The following is a 17,741-nucleotide window of genomic DNA, read 5'->3' as shown; positions in this document are numbered from 1 at the left end:
AGGTCGAAACCTTTACGGAATGGGTTTGTAACGTGTTGAAAGTTTGAAATATGGGGCCATCAAGCGCAAGCATTACTGGCAGCTAAGTCCTTGCTAGAACGCGGTTTGGATACGGAATTAGCCTGTGGAGCGGGGCACTGTGAAACTCGCCACAATAATCCGCTCAAACGGTTTAATCACTTTCACCGGTTAAAGTGTTGTGGATTTGATGCAGTTATTGACTGATAATCTGCTGATCTAAACTCACTACAAAGTTTCGAAATATGTTATCAGTCATTACATTGCCAGCTGATTAGGATTCCTGATGTATTCTGAGGTCTTGAAGTGTAGCAAAATAGACTTCTGATGAGCTGGTACGTCAGTCGGTAGTGCCGTACTGGTGTGGTGTTCGGCATGCAAATCCGGGATTTGTTGCTGCCGCGCTCCTGTTAAGTAGCTGCTGCAATACGGTTTGTTTGGTAGAGCTGAACACAAGACGGGTAGAAGTCCTGTAACAGAACTGCTTTGCACTGAGTGCCTGTCATAAGTACCCCAATACTACCTGATTCAACAAGCTTTACGGGCTTGGCGTAATCTCCAGTAGAGTTTGCTGGGTCCGATAAATTTTGTACTGCTGGGCAGTCCGGGCTTCCAGTGCATCGGGATCTGTAAAACAGGTCCAAAGCACCAAAAAAAGTATGTTTGACTGTGGGAATGTTGGCATCGACCTAATAGGAGGGTTGCCAAAACAGGATTTTGGTGATCCTTAGAGTTTAATCCTCAGGCTCTCGCAGACTGCGAAGGAAAAGCGCTTTTTCCAGGGCAACAGACTGTGCTTGATTGTTCTAGGCCAGCGCTCTTAATTACTCCAGGATGGCTGGTGCAGCTTCCTTGCCATTCTTCCTCTCCCGTCTTCTGGAAAGCAGGTGTCTATGATAGTCAATTTAAATTGGCGTTCTTAATGCTCGCACAAAGAATCGGCAACTCGGAGCCAGTGTTGGCGGAGCGAAGTAGTCTTGTCCTACCGACCGTTGCGTCGCTTCGCTGGAATGTCTCTCTCTCTCCCTCTCTCTGCAGTGAATGCACAAACAAGTACACCGTAACAAGCTAATGTAAATGCAGCTCATGAGGATTATGGAGAGCTGACGGATTCCCGTCGCTCTGCTGGATGCAACAGACCATACTATACAGCTCCTATAAACAACTGCTACCTGGCGCCTGCGCTTTATCCCACTTGTGAAATAAAGCGCTTATTAGTGGACATCCGTTGATGAATTACCCTTATCCACTTACAACAAATGGCAACCCGAGGACCCGTGCTACAATGCGGATTCATGGCCTGAAGAGCAATCGGAGTTGATGATGAAATTGTTTTGGTGTACTCCAATAGAATATGATTGCCTATGCCTAACAATTTGGGGCTTTCGGCTTAAAAGCCTAGTTGCTGATCTCCACATACGGTGGGGGAGACAGTCCCCGTTGCAGAACAGAGTATCTTCAGGCACCGTCGAAGCTAAGTTTCATTCATTTCCTAGCCTTCCCTGGCGCTAGCAGGTGAGCAGTGCTGTCTTGGGGTCCGGGGAAGGCAGAAGAATGCACGAGGTACCAAGCAAACGCCAGAGACAACTACGCGGCTGGAATTCATACCCGCGCCAGTAGTGTTGGTGCAAATTCGTTATTATCGATATACAGAGGCAACGGGTCATGTGTAACCATGCGCTCCACGGAGAGGGATTTTTTCTTACGTGGGTTCGGAGCACCCAGGCCGCATTTTCTGTCGAACGTAGAGGAACTCTGATGGAACAAACAGCAGTACGCAGCCACAGACGCTAGTGAATGTTATGTAGTATTGTCCCACACCCAACGCCCACACACTCAGCGTTGTCCACACGCAGATTGGCACTGGATAAGACTGGCACATACAGCCAGAAGACCTCGTTAATCAAAGTCATTGAATTAATTAGGGTGGCAAATAATCAACAACACCCGTTGAATTCACACACATGGAAAGCGATTGCACAAGTTCCGTATGGGTGGAACTCTGCCTTAATCTTTATTTTGAGTTTTATGCCTCAAACTTTAGGGCTTGGAGTTGCGAATGAAAGATCGCCTCCAAGTTTTCACTTCGTAGGCGACGAGGTCGCAGACGCGTAGAGGAATGGACCTTCTGAATTACGTCTTCGTTGTTTCCTTGGCTTTTAACTAACGTCTCCACTTATTTCTTTTGAAGCCAGTTAATTCTATCTACACTACTTGTTTATGAAGAGCTATCTTTGTTGAGAGGCTGGTGCTGTTCGGCTGCAGCCGCCTCATGGGAGTAAGGAGAAAACACAAGTTTTCTCCTCCGGCTGGTTGGGTTACTTGCTCGTCCCTTTCGAGTTTTTCCCGCCACTAATCATATTTGCATTTTGGACAGCATTCGAAACCTCCAGGGTATGATGTTTTGAATACCTAGTGGATTCATAGGCTGGCATGTCACACCAACCCCACCACCTGTTCCGCTGAAACTGCCTCCTGCTGGCCTCACAATCAAATTTGAGGCAAAGAAGCCTCTAAAGCCAGCTATAACTTCGCAGGTTCCTGCGGAGAGGGCCGTATTGCTAGCAAGTCGAAGGGACTAGCCAGGTGTAGGTCTTAAGGCGGGCCCAGGGGAACCGACGGCACAATTTTCGGGCATATTCTTCCCTATATGTCCAGACTCTTCTACACCTCGTCTTACACTGTTTCAGCATTCGTTAACCCTTGCTGGTGCACCGGGACCACAGAGGCGGCTGCAGCGGGAAGTCCTGGATTGCTAGGTGGGCGCAGCTACGGGTGGTACTGCTGTCTTTACTGCTGCGCTGGCGGCTTGAAATAGCGGGATTCAAGGGTAGCAGCAGCTCAGCAGTATTAGTACCTGCCGCGGGACAATGTCCTCCACAAACAACGCTCCAGGGACCAGATGCAACACCTGCAGCATCTAAGAGGCAGTGTGGCATGCAGTGGAATGCACGGCGCTTCACCATCTCGCCACCACTGCAGCACAGGAGTAGCAACAGCAGCCGCAGAGCTAACGGCAGCAACACAAGATGCACGGACAAGGGCAATCGGTGTATGTCCTACCTGCAGCTGCACTCCCAGGAGCCCGCGCCCATGTGATCGGCAGCAGCAGCAGCAGCAGCACACTTTTAGCTGGTCGACTGCAACGCGGGGCGGCTCACCAGCGAATCAAGGACAGCATGGATGCTTCTGCAGCAGCACAGACAGCGCGGCGTGTCGAAGCTCGCAACGAATTTGCGCACCGACAGCGCAAGCATGCTTCACGGAAGCAGCAGCTGCACCAGTTTCAACATAAGCAACAGCATACGCTGCAGAGACCACGTGCAGATAAGAATGAAGACATAAGCGGCATGTGCCTGACCTTCTCAATCGACGGCAAACGCGCGCAGCCGGCGCCCGATACAGCAGCCCGAACAGGAGATGCTCCAGCAGCAACAGCTCCAGCAACTGCAGCGAAAACATCTGCAGCACAAGCAGCGGTAGCGGCGGCGATACCTGCAGCTGCAACAGAACATGACTGTCTTCACGCTGCACACCCCACCTCACTCAAGAGCAGCCCCAGACACGAGGCTCGTGATTCGACAAGGCACTCAGCAGCAGCATGCAGGATGCTGTCCGCTAGAGAGGCCTTGCGAGCAGCAGCAAAACCGAGAGCGAAAGCCAGACCACCAGCAGCACATGCAGAAGCACCTGCTGCACATGGTGCAGCACTAGCAGCACATGCTGCACCACAAGCAACTGCCGCAACAAAACCACAGCAGAATCTACACAACACCAGCAGCAGCTGCCCAGTGGACCCTCGCAGTAGCATTTTTGATACTGACACCCCGCAGCACATCGTCAGCAGAATCCTTTCTCGTGTGCGAAGGCGCGTGGCAGCAGAGATGGACAACAGCATCAGCAGCGGCACGAGTAGCAGAGACAGTAGCAGCAACCCCTGGGGCTGGCAACGGCACCACACAACATCGCGCAACAGCAGCAACTCAAGGCGAGTGCCCCCCCACAGCAGAGGCAGTAGCACCAAAAAACACTTGGAGAAGCACAGTGGTGCAGCGCTAATGATTCTCTCTGGAAGCAGCAGCGTATCAAGCAGCAACAGCAGAAGCAGGGACAGTAGGGTCAACAAAAGCAGACATCGCCGCCGAGAACGAGGACATTACAGGCACTGCAGCCGCAAGGGTGGGAGGAGGAGAAGCAGCAGCAGCAGCATCCACAGCAGCAGTATTCACAGCAGCACCAGCCGCATTCACAGTAGTAGCATCCAGGCAAGCCACAGGAAGCTGGGGAGTAATGAGGGGCTGCCTGCTTCCCTTGGCCTTGTCGGATCGTCCAAGGCACGAGCAGAAAACCTCACTACCGTAAGGTTCCTCATATCTGTCTTTCATACAGCAGCAGCAACTACCGCAACAATATTAGCACCAAAATCAGCGGAAGGGGCCTGCGTCTGTATCTCAAAAGTGTAAATTTGTACGGCATGCATCATGGTGCTGATGCAGTGTTGCTTTGCTGGTGCTGCAGGCTAGAGGAACACCGCTGCAGCAGGGAGTGAATAAAGAGTTGCTGCTGTCGTGCAGAAAGAGCAGTAACAGTAGCAAAAGCGAGTCTTTGATAAGCCAGTGGCTGAACTTCTCTTCTGCGGTAAGGAGCACTAACCGTTGGATGGTTGGAACCAGAGGGCACGGACCAGCTTTTAGTAGCCCTGCTGCAGGGTGACGCGTTGCTGCATTGCTGGTTGCGTGTTGCCGTGTGTTGCATCTGTACAGTTGCTTGTGGAGGAGGAGCTTAAGTGGATTCCAGAACAGCAGTACATTGGTTCTCCCGCCGACGTTGCTCTCGGAGCTTCTGTCTTCAGCAGTGTCACGGGAATAGCAACACCAGCACCAGCAGCAACAGCAGCAAGACGGCGGGATCGAAGAGATACCAAGCTCGACTGTGCTTCCCTGACGTGCGGCGAGGAGGATTTCATTTTAAACTCAAAGCCAGAGGAGGTAATAGCCCGCATCAAGCGGCGCCTGGGGATTCTCAGGAGCAGCAGCAGCAGCCCCAACCGCAGTAACAGCAGCAACAACAGTAGCAGCAATAGGTGCTCCTGCTGCTGCAGGACACGCCGCTCATTGTGCAGGAAGCACCGGGGGAATACAGCGTGCAGATACCCGCCTTCCGTATCAAGGGATACAAACCGACTGCTAGGGGAAACTCAAGATGCAGAAAATACCTCGCTGTTTAGTGGTGAAGCCAACAGCAGGCAGCAGCAGCAGCAAGGAGAGCACCAACAGCAGCTGCAGCATCCGGTAAGGCCTTTTCCATGGCTGCACGGCGACCGTTGGCCTTCAAGTCTCACCCTGAGTGCGCTTGAGCACTCACAGGAAGGAAACTCTCGTTCAAACAGGGAGCAGAAGCAACCGAAGCAGAGACAGCAACAGCAGCAACTTGCATCCGGACTGACTGAAAAGCAACCGCTTGCAGGATCACCTTCACAGCTTATTGACGAATGGTCTGCTGCAGTTGATGCTGCGAGCGACGAAGCAGCAGCAGCAACAGCAGAAGGAACCCTGCATTTAAATGACAGCCTCCTCTTTCGCCTGTCCCCTGATTCGTCGTGCCACCCCCTTTCTCCTTCGGAGTTTGTCCCCGATGCCTCTCCCTCACAGCAACAGCTGCAGCAGCTGCAGCTGCTGCTCCAGCGGCGCCGACGGTACAGCGCAGAAGACCTGCGCGCGCTAGAGACAGACTGGCCGAAGGAAGCACAGCAGCAGCAGCAGCAGCATCGTACAGACACTGGCGTTGCCGATGAACCGATATGGCAGGATAGGCAGAAGCGGAACCAACATCAGCACCAAACCTGTCGTAGCGTAAGTGCTCACGCGACGTCGCAGCACATAAGGCAGCAGCGAAGAACTGAGGGAGAGGCTGCAGGGCCGCAGGTTGGGCAGAACGGCAGGGAGGCGCAACAACAACACCAGGTGGAAAGACCGCAATTAATGCAGCAACAGCAACAACAGCAAAATGAAGATACGACAGACCTGAGTTATGGCAGCAGTTTTGAGGACAGTGGGGATGAGGCAGCTAAGAATATTCGCACACAACGGAATAGCGAGCAGCAACAGCAACAGACCATGGCTGCAGCCATAACAGAAGCAACACAGCTCGAAACAGCAGAGCACAGTGCTGCAACAGCTACTCCGGACCTGCAGCGGTCTCAGCAGCACAACGATGCTGCTGAATTTGCAACTCAGCGATGGGCCAGTGCTGCAACAGCGGCGGATATACCAGCGTTAATAGAGTCGACAGGGGAACAAGTAGCGACCGTAGGTCATTCTGCAGTTTCAGGCGAGGCAGAAGAGGTGGTTGCGGGTGCTGTTGCAGCAGTCACTTCAGCAGATCCAGGAGCAATGGGACCAGCAGCAACAGCAACAGCAGCAGAAGCGGGAGCGAACCCAGCAATAGAGATGGGATTGACACCCCAAACCCCACCTTCAGCAACGCCGTCGGCAAAAAGCTACGCTTACGCTGTGGATTCCGTTCAGTTCGAGATAGTAGGCACTGGCGCAGTTATTCAGCTGCCAGCAGTAGCAACAACAGCAGAAGCAGCAGCAGCAGCCCCAGAAGCTGCCGAGACAAGCGAGATGCAAGCACCAGAATCCAACACTGTATGCACACGCGACGCTGCGTGGCCCAGTGCAGCGGATGCTTCCTGCCCTCCGTCCACTTGCGCAGCAGCCGCACAGCCGGCACAGCTAGATGCAACAGCTGTACCTGCCGCGCCTGCCAGTGCGGCTGCTTCGCAGGGCCCGGCAGGAGCAACATCAGCGCCCACCGCAGTGGAGTCTCCCGCAGTTGCAACCACAGATGCTAGTGCGGCAACTCCGCCTGCTGATGCCCTCATTCACCCTGGCTCTGGCGTGGCTTCTTCTGTTGCACAGCGAGCCTTCCCGCGTGTAGCAAAGGGTTCTGCGGTCACAGCAGCTGCGGCTGACGCAGTAGCTGCTGCTGCTGGTGCAGTAACCGTCCCTGCTGCCACAACAGGTCTCCACGGTGCTGCAGCAGCTGCTGCCCCGGATGGTGCTGCTGATTCTGCAGAAGCTGCTCCCGATGATGAAGCAGCTGCTCGCGTTGCTTCGGTAGCTCCTCCCTATGCTGCTTGCGTGACGGCAGCTGGAGTGCCTGTTCGTGTTGCTGCGGCAACTGCCTCTACTGCTGCAGCAGCTGATCGTGCTGGTGGAGTAGATGTTCCTGCTGTTGCTCTACCTGCTCCTTCTGCTGCATATGCTGCTGCACTACCTGCTCCTGTTGCTGCAGTAGCTGCTCCTGGTGCTGCAGTGGTTGCTCCTGCTGCTACTGCAGCTGCTCCCGCCGCTACAGCAGCAGCTCCTGCTGCTACAGTAGCTGCATCTACTGCTGCACTACCTGCTTCTGCCGCTGCATTAGCTGCTGATGCTCCAGGAGCTGCTGACCGCATAGAGTCGTGTACTGGGGGCCTGGGGACAGCGATTTCCACAGCGGCGGCAACAACCCCACCGCCAGCGGCAGCAGAAATGTCTGCGGCTTTTGCTGTACCGCAGCTGCTTCACTATCCACAGGAATATGTGCTGCCACAGCTTCCACTATGTAGCAGCAGCAATATCGGCAGCAGCTTCTATTGCTTGCAAGTTCCCTTCGCTGGCCAATCTGTAGGTGCTGCGGCACCCACTTGTGTGGGCTGTCTGCAGCGGCAACAGCTGCTACAGCTACATAAACACTTGCAGCAGCCGCACCACGAGCAAGCACAGCAGCCACATCAAGCACAGCCCGTTTGCCTGCAGGTGGAGCACCGAGAGCCGCAGCAACGAAGTGGGGGCCTTTCTGGTTCAGTGCGAGTGCCAACCATGCCAACCGTAGAAACAGAAGCAGCACAGCCACAGGAACGAACAGTGCTGCACAGGGAAGAAGTCTTGGGGCAGCGTTTGCTTTGTGCGCTGGCAAAAGCAGTTTGGCCTCCTTCCCAGAAATACCGACGCGGACGACGCATCCGCATACATTATGGCAGCATCAACAACAACCGGAGCAGCAGCAACAGGAGCAGCAACGAGATGCACGGCAAAGGAGAAAATGAGTTTAAAATAGCCCGCCGGAATACGAAAACGGAAAAGGAAGACCGAAACGGCAAAAGAGACAGGGGGAGGAAGGGCCGCAAATATAACAAGCGCAGCAGCAGTAGCAGCAGCGGCTGCAACAAAATCGCATTACCGAACGTGGACAAAAAGACGCACTACCAATGCAGCAGCAGCAGCCATCGACACGTGCATCAGGGACCACCTTATGGTAATCAGGCCGGAGCAGCAGTCCCTCCAAGCAAGGAAACCTACAGACGGGAGCCGCTAGCGGGGAGCACACACCGTGGGAAGGGGCGGGGCAATAGAGTCTATGACGGGGAGGAAAAGCTGGCAAGGAGCATTAGATTGCAGCAGCGGACTCGTTTGCTCCGTTTGCTGGAGCAGCACCTAGAAATGCAGCATATCCGTTTCACAACTGCTGCACTGTTTAATGCATGATTGGTACACCCACTACAAAAAGATAGCACCTGCAAACCTGCACTCAGCAACGTGCGTCTCCGCGCAAGCTGGAGAGCAAGAGAAAGCAGACAAATATGATTGTGACACTGAACATATTCCTCTTTCAAGAGGCAGCTCGTAGCCTCCGCACCCTGTTGCTACAGCTGCTGCAACGCAGGCTCTATGGGCAACGGACAAGGGCAGCTAACGGCGCCAAGCTGGCCCGCCTTTGTCTGTTTTAGACTGTACAGAAAGTTGAGCGCTGTCTACGTGCTGCAGTGGTGCTGCGGGGAGACGTGGGCGTGCTGAGTCATTTGATTTTTGAGATACTACGCCCGTTCGCTGCTCCGTCTACGGTCCAAGCATCCGCGCTGCATTGGTTGCTGCAGGCAGCACTGTTTGATTTGACTGCAACTATTCCCTATCTTGCTACGATGCTACTGTAAAGCTGGGGTGGGCCAACCGCCCCTTGTCCATAGACTTCGATGTTGCCATCCCGAAGTGCTCCATATGAAACACACACAAAACATACAGATGCGTCTCGCCACAACAAGCGTTCGATTGAAAGGCGCGTAAACAGCAGCGCTGCAAGGGGCAGCCCTGACACGCACAACACTTGACGGGCGCCCCGCTACCGCTGCACTCTTAATTCCCTAATACTGGGTTTTGATCTTCGGCCCACCATAGGGAGAAACGACAGCAAACGCTTTGTTTACGTACGCTCCAAAAGGGTTGCGCGCACAAAAACTCACAGTAGATGCTTACGTGTGAAATAAGGGCCATGCATGTACCCGGGACACTCAATGCGACCGCGAGCGCCCTCACCACACACAATACGGTGCTCGATGGGCCAACCAAAGGTACTGCACGACTCGAGGGGCCCTTATATTGTAGTCTTCGCAACCTACCAAAACCCAACAGGCAACGACGCTACTCCCTACTGACCCCAGAGGGACAGAAGGGGGCTGGTCTGGCCCCAAAGGGTTACGTGGGGCTTCAACGCCCCAGCAAGGTCACACCGTAGGCTCTGGGGTGCCGCATTGGCTAAAGGAGGAGCTTGCACAAGCACCCAATTAAACCACCCCTTAAGGAGCTTCCGCGAGCTGCTTAAAAGACAGGGTTTGTGCAAACTACAACTTCAATATCTGTGCGTGCATGCAGACACACAGCTACTGATCACAACGCTGGGTCTGCTCGACCACCCGAAGAGCCACGCGAGAGGGACCCCAGGAACGCTCGGTTGTCCCCCACCGGAGGGTTCTTTCTTCGGAGTATGAAGTGCGGACGCCCGCCGTTAGACGTCAGTGAGCAGGTACTGTCTTCTGCTCCTCACCGTCAGCAGCTGCCCTCCAACTCCCCTTGGCTGCAGCCTCCGCCTCCAGCTCAGCCCACCGCTGGGCTCTCTCTTCTTCCTGTTCCTTTCGCCTGCAGCGGCAGCAACAAAACCAGCAGCACCAACAGCAGCAGCGATGCAACCACCGAGCATGCGCCAGTTATTCCACCTCAGAATACCCGATTAGATCAGAAGGGCAACAGCAGAGGCACCAGCGATGCCCCATTTGCCCCTGCTGTGCGGTTTTGTGTACACAAGCACGGTTAAGTGCAAAGGAAACCTTACAAACAACGACAAGCGACTGCCTACCGTTTCTCTTCAGCCACAAATCGGCTACTGCATTCGTCAAAGAGGGCCGTGTCCGCCTGTGCCAGCAATTTTGAGACATTGTAGGTAAGAGTGTGTACAGTAACGCTCCAGTGCTGCTGCGAGCTCCGAAATAAGGCCCCTATTATGATGGGAAACAGTTCCTGCAGCAGCCATCGCAGAAGCAACAGCAGCACTGGCTACAGCAGCCACAAAGAGCAAAGGACGCCGCACCCCACAAATGTCTTCTCGTCATCGCCTTCTCTGTGTTTCGTTTGTGATGTCTCTGCCTTTCATTGCTACAGTGGACAGCAGCTGCAGTAGATGCTGGTGCAGCACGATCAGCCAGTTCGCGTTCTCCTACCCCTTGCCTCAGTTAGTTCTCCCTGGCTGTATCTTTCTATTAACAAATGATCATGTAGGTTTGTTAATGCTGATGGTGAACTAGTCCTTACTAGAGATCAATGTTTACTAGGCTACCAAGCACTGCCGAAACACGCCTCACCGGCCTGTTGAGATTTATTAGTCTAACGATCTTCTCGTTGTTCCACAGAAACAGGACCCGCTCCGCCACTAAGAAGTTAGGCGACTGAATGCACTCTGCCAGCCGTGTAAACAAAGGCAGCATTACCTCCTGAAACTCGGGTAGCTGCGTCTCCTGCAACACCTGGTGTCACAACCACCCGCACCAGCAACACCACCGCATTAGGCATATATTTTGCTGTACCGACACCTACTACGGAAAACTGCAGTAGCCGTAAAAGGCAGAGAACCGAGAAGGGTAGCGGCACAAAAGATGAGGTGGAAGCCGGGCTGGGTGCCTTGGCTGCCAGTAAGAACTGAAGGAGGTTGCACCGAGTCCTCAATGTAATTCTCAAACAAAGTACCACTGAAACTGGCGCCGATCGTAAATGGATCAACAATGCGAAAGATTGTAATGAAACAGCTACATGTTAAAAACGTGTCTATGAAGCAACGGCTCATGCGAAAGCTGTTCACAAACAAGCGTTCATCAAGGCGTCCGTGAAACACGGCGTCACCAAAACAGGGGGGAATGAAGTACTCACGTGCTCCAGCTCATTAAGAAATAACACCACTTTGGGGGCGTTGCAAGCAGGCCAAAACCGGACCATCCCGAGGATTATCGGTACCGCCACGCGACTTTCCTTCGCGACGTACCTGCGAAACAGTGGCCAACATCAGGAAGCCCCAAACCCTATTCCCCAGACCATGCAGGTGGCCACAAAGGAAGCGTGCATCCGCACTTCAACAGAAGCCCTGCACGTACACTTAGGGAAGGACTAAGCCGCCAACTGAGACACGTGATTGCAAGGACAGGCACAAATGGAACAGCAGAACACAGCAGCAAAGGAGACACGAGATGGGAAGACAAGCAAGCAACGGCACAACCGCAGACAATCCAAGGACCCTTAGATAACGAAATTGGGGGAGATAAAAGCGACAGGAGAAAGACATATCTGCGTGCGCCCCACAGGAAGCCTCCTTAGCTCCTAGGCCGCCCATGCTTCTGCTAGCTGCTGCTGCTGAAGCACCCACAGCTTCTACGCTGCTGCTGCTTGCCCAAATATAAGGCAGCCTTCAGGGTGCAGTTATGAACGAAGATAGCGACAGAACGAGCGGTTGCTGCTGCAGTCGCTGCTGCTGTTGCTACTGTCGTTGTTGCATGCGATTGCTATGTCGCGTGTCGACCTACTGCTCCATGCAGTACGTGAGTTGCTTGTGAAATGCAGCGAGAGACCTGGCCTTATGCAGAGGCAACAAGACCCGCTCCAAAAACAGCTTGTGTTCCGCCTTCAAGGGGACGGCGAAGCCGTTAATGACGCTGCAACAGCAGGACCCAAAACAAGGCCTGCTGCACTTGAAGACGAAGACCGACAAACTAATACCACGTGCGTGAAGCTGCTAATATATAGATGCATGGAGTGTGCTCTTCAAATACGTTATAAATGAAGTGCACAATATATGGCGAAAAAAAACGTAGAATACAGGTAAGCGGAGGGAGTAGAGACATGTCTATACGGATATGCAGTCATCGAAACACGCACACACAGCTCGGCTACCGCTGTTGGGATGCCTGCTGCGGTATGCGTGGATATCTGTGTATGCATACGCGTACGAGAAATAAAAAAAGACGGGTGTCAGAAGGGAAAGCCCAAACAGTACAACACACAAACATAATGCAGGCGTTACTCTAAGGGTGGCCGCACTGCAAGGCGTCCGCACCTGCCGAGTATTTCAAGGAGTTCTGATATGCCGTTGGGAGACTCTTGTTCGTTAACAAAGCGATGGAAAACCTGCTGAATGCTCTTCCGCACAAAGAACCTATGAAAGCACCAGAGACATGCGGCCGACGCAAATACATAAACAAAATAACAAACAAACGCTCAGCAGCACACGAACAAACAAACAAACACACAGGCAAGCACGAGAGTAGAGCCCATGAAGGAACCGAGAAAACACCACCCACAAGTCCGTCAGGCACACGCAGATGCATAAAAATAAAACAATACACATGGTACACCGACAAGGAACCAGAAACGATTTGCGGTATAGAGTTCAAGCGTCCTGCTGTTGCGTCGGGACACTGATGCAAGCCAACCGTACCTCAATGCCATAATCTTCCCATAAATCCTGTGTAGAATGGTCTTTAAGTAGTCCCTCTCGCGGGGGTCTTCTGAGCTGAAGAGCTCCAGAAACTGAGGCAGCACGATAGACGAACAACAGTTAGCAGCATGAAGCATAAAGAAAAAAGCACAAACGACACGCTGCAACTGTCTGTACAACCCAACGTGCTGTGCTGAAGCGGAAATCACATGCACGCTGTCCCCAGTACGCAACGTAAGGGGAGAAAGGGGGGAGAAGGCAGACAGACAATGATAAAGAGGGAAAAAGGACAGATCCAGTAAAAAGACAAGCACAGACAGTCATGAAGAGGCTGAGGGCCAGACCCAGACTCACAGAAACCACAACCACCACCCCCACCACAAGCAGCACGCAGAGGCACAGGGTTCACCGTGGAGTTTAGGTGATATTATCCCCCGCTGAGCTGCACTGAATGGTTTGTTTGTGAAGTGTTTAGGGATCGGCGTTTATGCTTTAAGTTTGGTGGCTCTTTGACCTTTAGGACGAATTGGTGATCGATAAATTTCTTGGCAAGTTTAGCGCTGACGTCGTTTGAGACGATGAATCTGAGGAAGAACTCGTACACGATTTGAATGTGAGGCCACGCGCTGTCCAGCTGCGGCTCCTCTTCCTCCGCCTCCAGCAGCGCTGCGCCCCGGTGCTGCGACGGCGGCAGAGGGCGGAATATGTTCGCAGAGACCATGTCCATCACGTCCTGCAAAACCTGCTCCGAAAAACAGTGTCGCGTGCTGTTCACGTACCTAAGACCAGCAAAAGTACCAGCACCAAGATCGAGGACAGGAGACTAGAATAAGTTTCATCACAATGCTCCTACAGCGTGCGCGCGAGGCGCCCTCGTGTCTCTTCTCAGATATCGAATCAGCACCAGCCATCCAACACCGGCAACGGGCAGAAAACGGGGCAACGAAGACAGGGATGGCACGAGCAGCACGCGACAAGAAACAAAGGAATGCAACGCGACAACGGCTACACGCGCAGCGGAAGGAGCAAAAGCAACGAGAAAACAGAAGGGGCAATCCAAAAAAACCAACATGGACGAAAAAGCAACAGAGGCACAAGCGACGACAGAGACAGAAGAAACAACGGGGGCTCGGGCGGCAACAGGGACGGAAGAAAAATGGAGGCAGTAGAGACATAAAGGACCGCAGACACAATAACAGTGAACCGCGGGTCCTGGTTTCCAGCGAGCAAGATGTCAAGAGCAGAACCAACTGCCCACACAACCCGCAGCAAAGCCAATAGGAGGTACTGCAAACGCTGCAGCACAAGCGGCAACGACACCGCAAGACCGCTCGCAGTCGCAACAACTGGAAGAGCAGCAGCAGCAGGACGAGCAGCAGCAGCAACAGCAACAGGTTGATGCGGACTCGACAATCTCCACGAGTGCCCGTTTCTTCAGGTCTTTGTCCCGCGCAAAGTCCGGCGACTCGAAGTCATACACAATACAACAAGCCTGCAGAAGCAGCAACCGTGAAGCATGCAACCTTTGCGTGCAGAATACACCAGACGTGCACGCAAAACGCAACTGCTTACACCATAACTTCATGCACAACGCACGCGCAAAACATCCAAAATGAACAAATATGCATGCGAACAGCCCACGTACACGCACAACGCATACAACTGCACCACAGTCGCAACAAAATGCATGAAGCATATACTGCAGCTACACGCCAGACGCATACAGCCACAAACTGGAATGCAAATGCAACTAGTTGCAGTCCCGCCCTGAAGCTGAGAAAGCGTTATCACAACGGGCTTCGTAGGCCGCAGAAGGCATGTCGAGAAGGAAAAATACGACAGACTCTGCCTACAGCTGCTCCACACTGTCTTTTAGTGGGGAGCAGTTGTAGACAGAGCGAAGCAGTGGGCGGCAAAAACAACCACCAGAAAATGGAAGGACAGACTGGACGACAGGAGACAACAGCACAGAACAGGGAACAAAAGGAAGCAACATGCGGGTTTAAAATCAAGAGGTAAAGGGCAGTCGGCTGGCCACATACCGCAAGCTTCTTTCTGAAGAGCTCCGGTCTGTCTGCTACAGGGGCCTCCATGAGGGGCATCAAATCCGCAGGGAAGGGACAAGGTGCCCGGGCCTGAGGGGGCCTCCCCAGTAGCAGCGCCCGCGCGGAGGCGCTCCGTCGGTCTGCAGCACAGCTGAATAGACACAAGGTAGAGACAAAGACAGGCAGGCAGAAAATGGCGAGACAGAGACGAAGACTGACGAAGCGACAGAGGCAGAGGCTGACACGGAGAGAAACAGCAACACAGATGGAAACATAGACCCAGAAAAGGACATGCCTGTCTTGGTTCTTAAGGCTATCTGCATGCAGGAGACGCTCTCGTGTCGCGCTTCGTCCAGTGGTGTGGAGGGCAGTATTCAGCGTATCACCCTTCTCTGCTGCCGCTGGAGCATCACCAATTGCTGCTAATGCCACTGTTGCTGCCTCCTGCTGTTGTGCCTGATCTGACGCCTGCTGCTGCTCCTGCTGCTCGTGCTGCTGTTGCTGCTGCTGCTGTTGCTTGTCAGACTGCTGTGAACTGCTGCGCGAAAACCCCTCCCGCGACGATATACGGCGTCGCATCGACTGGAAGAGCCTGCAGAACCAACAGCAATAGCATCAGCAACATCAATAGCAGTAGCAGTGAGAAAGTGCAGAGAAGCAGCACCAAGGTGGGTTGCACACTAGAGCTGAGCAAAGAACCGACATCCGCCTTCCCAAGACCGCACGCTGCTGCAACCCGCAGCAGCAACTGCAACAGGATCAGCTACAGCAACAGCGACCGGCCAAACCCTAGGTCAGGGAGGGACGAACTTCATCTTCAGTGTTCTCAGGCAGCCGGGGACGCGCGAGGAGGAGGTCCGAGGAGCAGCGCCCAAATCGGCTGCTGACGTCTCCAGGGTCCGCATGCAGCAGCAGCAGCAGCAGCAGAATAAGAAGCAAAAGCAACGGTGGCAGCAGCAGCAGCGACGACGCAGATGTCCGTCGTCTTGCTGTCTGTTTTCCTGCAGCAACAAGGGTGAAGCAAAAAAGAGAAAACAACCTCCACTGTACGAACAGTCATTTTGCTGCGTAGTGCCCTCTCCGCAGCTGTGCAGTCCCACTACTTTCTAGAAATGTATCTCTCTCCCTCTTCTGCTGCAGTTGCTTGCTGCTCCCGTTCAATGTAGTCTTGCCACTCCGGGAAAGATGCGCAACGTAGCCAGAGCAACAGTTAAAAGCAGAGCATATACACTCTCTGCACCAAAACCCTACGGAATATACACCCGTATAGAGACATACTGGCTATTAGCCCTTAGAGGTATAGCGCACAGCGCTCGAAACAAAAGAAATTTCTTCTGGTGCTATTTCTTGTGCTGCTCCTGCTGCTTCCGATGCCACCGCTCCTGCTGCTGCCTCCCCTACTCCTGCTGGCGTTACTACCGCGGCTCCCGCTGCTGTTGCTGCTAACACGGGGTCCAACTGATCGACAACTGCTGCACTTGCTGCGAGCTGATGCTGCTGGCACTGGTGCTGAAATAAATTGTTCTCTTTCTAGTTCCTTCCTTCCGGTCACCTCAACTTCTGCAGCTGGCGCTGATACTATTGTTGTTGCTGTTGGCGCTGTTGGTGATACCAAGAGGGTAACTGTCGTGGTGCTTCTACGCCTGTAGCCTCTCTTGCTGCCGCCGCACTGACCGTCTCCCTTGCTGCCGCCGTTGTCTCTGCCTCTGCTGTTCCTGGTGCTGCTGGTGGTGCCCTTGGTCCTGCTTCTGGGCAAGCCAGCGGATGTTGGAGATGCCTACCAGGGCAAGGGCCTGCGAAGAGACCCTGCTAGTGGCGCAGCAGCAGCAGCAGCTGCTGCTGCTGCTGCTGCAGCTCCGGCCCTACAGCCGCAGCTGTTCTGCAGCTGTGCTGGGTTAGCGAGAAGGGCTGAGGCCCCCTCGGCACGAAGGGGGCCCTCGGAGGAGGCCCTGGAACATGCAAGGCAGGCGCATTATAAGGGCTGCGTGTGCTGCAGCAGCAGCAAGCAGCACCTAGCAACGAACTGCAGCAGCAGAAAGAGCAGCAGCAGCGGGAGCAGCCGCAACAGCCACAGTGCCTCTCCTTCTGCCCTGCTCCCAACTCCCCAAATAATCGCTTGAATGTTCAAATAATATTTACAAGTCGAATATAATTGCCTCAGGCAGCAAGAGGAAGCAACAATACACGACAGACAGGCAGCCCCTCGAGCCTGCGCGCTCCCCTCTCCCCTTTGATGGGTATCCAACGTGCAGTGCGGACTTTTGAGGTTTCCTTTTAATAAACGAAAACACCAAAAACACCACAAATGGGAATTAGGCGGACGCCATACCCTACAAGACTACGAAGCAGCTGCGGCTGCGCGTGCATGTGCCCTTGGCTGCCAGCTGTTTCGGCCTCCGCCTGTCGGTGAACAGACAGACGAAAATGTTAAGCATTTCGCATTATTCAGTTTTACCATAGTCTGTCTTAAATATCCGCATTTTGCTGAACCCTCCAGCCACCCTATTTATACAATTTGTACATTCATGCTCCCGCTCCCATGCGACGTTCCCTACTCGTTCTTCCCCCCCCCTTTTGTGTACTTTCGTCTGTTTTTAATCTGTGCACGCCCTTATTGAGCTGCTTCCCTACATGAGTAATTGGGAGATAGTGTACTTTTGCGAGAAGAGCGGCCACAACAGCATGCGCTGGTCGGCGCGACTGCTGCCTTTACCAGCGCCTCCCAGTCTAGGTGTACACACCTTCTAACCACGGCAAAAGGCCCTTCGGGCCTTTAAGCCATGGGAGAAGCATTTGAACACTACTAGACACTAGCACTTCCCCGTCGGTGGTGGTTCAAAATCAACAACCCATAACAAATGCAGCCCTCTGCGACCCCCCCCG

The 17,741-nt window shown here is 53.6% G+C and overlaps 2 protein-coding genes across 2 annotated transcripts; one reads left to right on the top strand and one right to left on the bottom strand.

The window, feature by feature from the left end:
- Positions 1-3,047: 3,047 nt before the first annotated feature.
- Positions 3,048-8,549, top strand: EMWEY_00036530 (hypothetical protein, conserved; the record flags this gene model as incomplete). The annotated part of the gene is made up of 4 exons (XM_013482144.1): positions 3,048-4,376; positions 4,537-4,656; positions 4,782-5,101; positions 5,354-8,549. 4 exons carry the CDS (start codon positions 3,048-3,050, stop codon positions 8,547-8,549), a joined length of 4,965 nt encoding a protein of 1,654 aa, XP_013337598.1.
- An 821-nt stretch (positions 8,550-9,370) lies between these two features.
- Positions 9,371-15,437, bottom strand: EMWEY_00036520 (serine/threonine protein phosphatase 2A B56 delta subunit, putative; the record flags this gene model as incomplete). The annotated part of the gene is made up of 11 exons (XM_013482143.1): positions 9,371-9,453; positions 9,883-9,974; positions 10,192-10,352; positions 10,694-10,855; positions 11,256-11,367; positions 11,903-12,031; positions 12,433-12,531; positions 12,814-12,905; positions 13,328-13,592; positions 14,220-14,305; positions 14,856-15,437. The coding sequence occupies 11 exons, from the start codon at positions 15,435-15,437 to the stop codon at positions 9,371-9,373; spliced, it is 1,863 nt and encodes a 620-aa protein (XP_013337597.1).
- Between the last annotated feature and the right edge of the window lie 2,304 nt (positions 15,438-17,741).

Source organism: Eimeria maxima, genomic scaffold (assembly GCF_000499605.1).
Source record: "Eimeria maxima Weybridge genomic scaffold, Emw_scaff528, whole genome shotgun sequence".
Taxonomy (NCBI): domain Eukaryota; phylum Apicomplexa; class Conoidasida; order Eucoccidiorida; family Eimeriidae; genus Eimeria; species Eimeria maxima.
The sequence above is the reverse complement of the archived record's forward strand: the minus strand, read 5'-3'. Positions and strand labels throughout refer to the sequence as shown.